Source organism: Penaeus monodon, chromosome 32 (genome assembly GCF_015228065.2).
Source record: "Penaeus monodon isolate SGIC_2016 chromosome 32, NSTDA_Pmon_1, whole genome shotgun sequence".
Lineage (NCBI taxonomy): Eukaryota > Metazoa > Arthropoda > Malacostraca > Decapoda > Penaeidae > Penaeus > Penaeus monodon.
In genome coordinates, this window is record NC_051417.1 from 24,485,988 (window position 1) to 24,486,303 (window position 316).

Here is a 316-nt window from a genome sequence, read left to right on the forward strand (position 1 = left end):
TAACAAGTACTTGTGAAGAATAATGGGGATGTACTGCAGTCTGTGTAAGTATGTGTATTTTAATACAGGCTTGTTTCTAACCTGAAACTTCGAGAGGCTTAGCAGGGCGACCATTATGTTGATAGACAAATATTACATAATAATGAATACATAATGAAAAGTCATGATCATTTTCGAATTTATTTATGGTTTAATCCTCACAGGAGGACTTCTTCTGAAATTGGTTTAATCATTTTGTTTTCTATCGCGATCTAATATTTTGTTAGAATTGAATTCCACGACGTCGCTGCTCCTCGGCGACGCGAATCTGCTCGAC

At 36.4% G+C, this 316-nt stretch overlaps 1 protein-coding gene across 1 annotated transcript in view; it reads right to left on the reverse strand.

Annotated features, from left to right (window-relative positions):
* The window catches only part of LOC119593620 (larval cuticle protein 65Ag1-like), a 1,506-nt gene that overhangs the window by 389 nt on the left and 801 nt on the right, over positions 1-316 (reverse strand). The window contains exon 4 of the mRNA XM_037942573.1: positions 11-40. Within this exon, the coding sequence (XP_037798501.1) occupies positions 11-40 (30 nt within the window). The remainder of the gene's footprint in view (positions 1-10; positions 41-316) is intronic.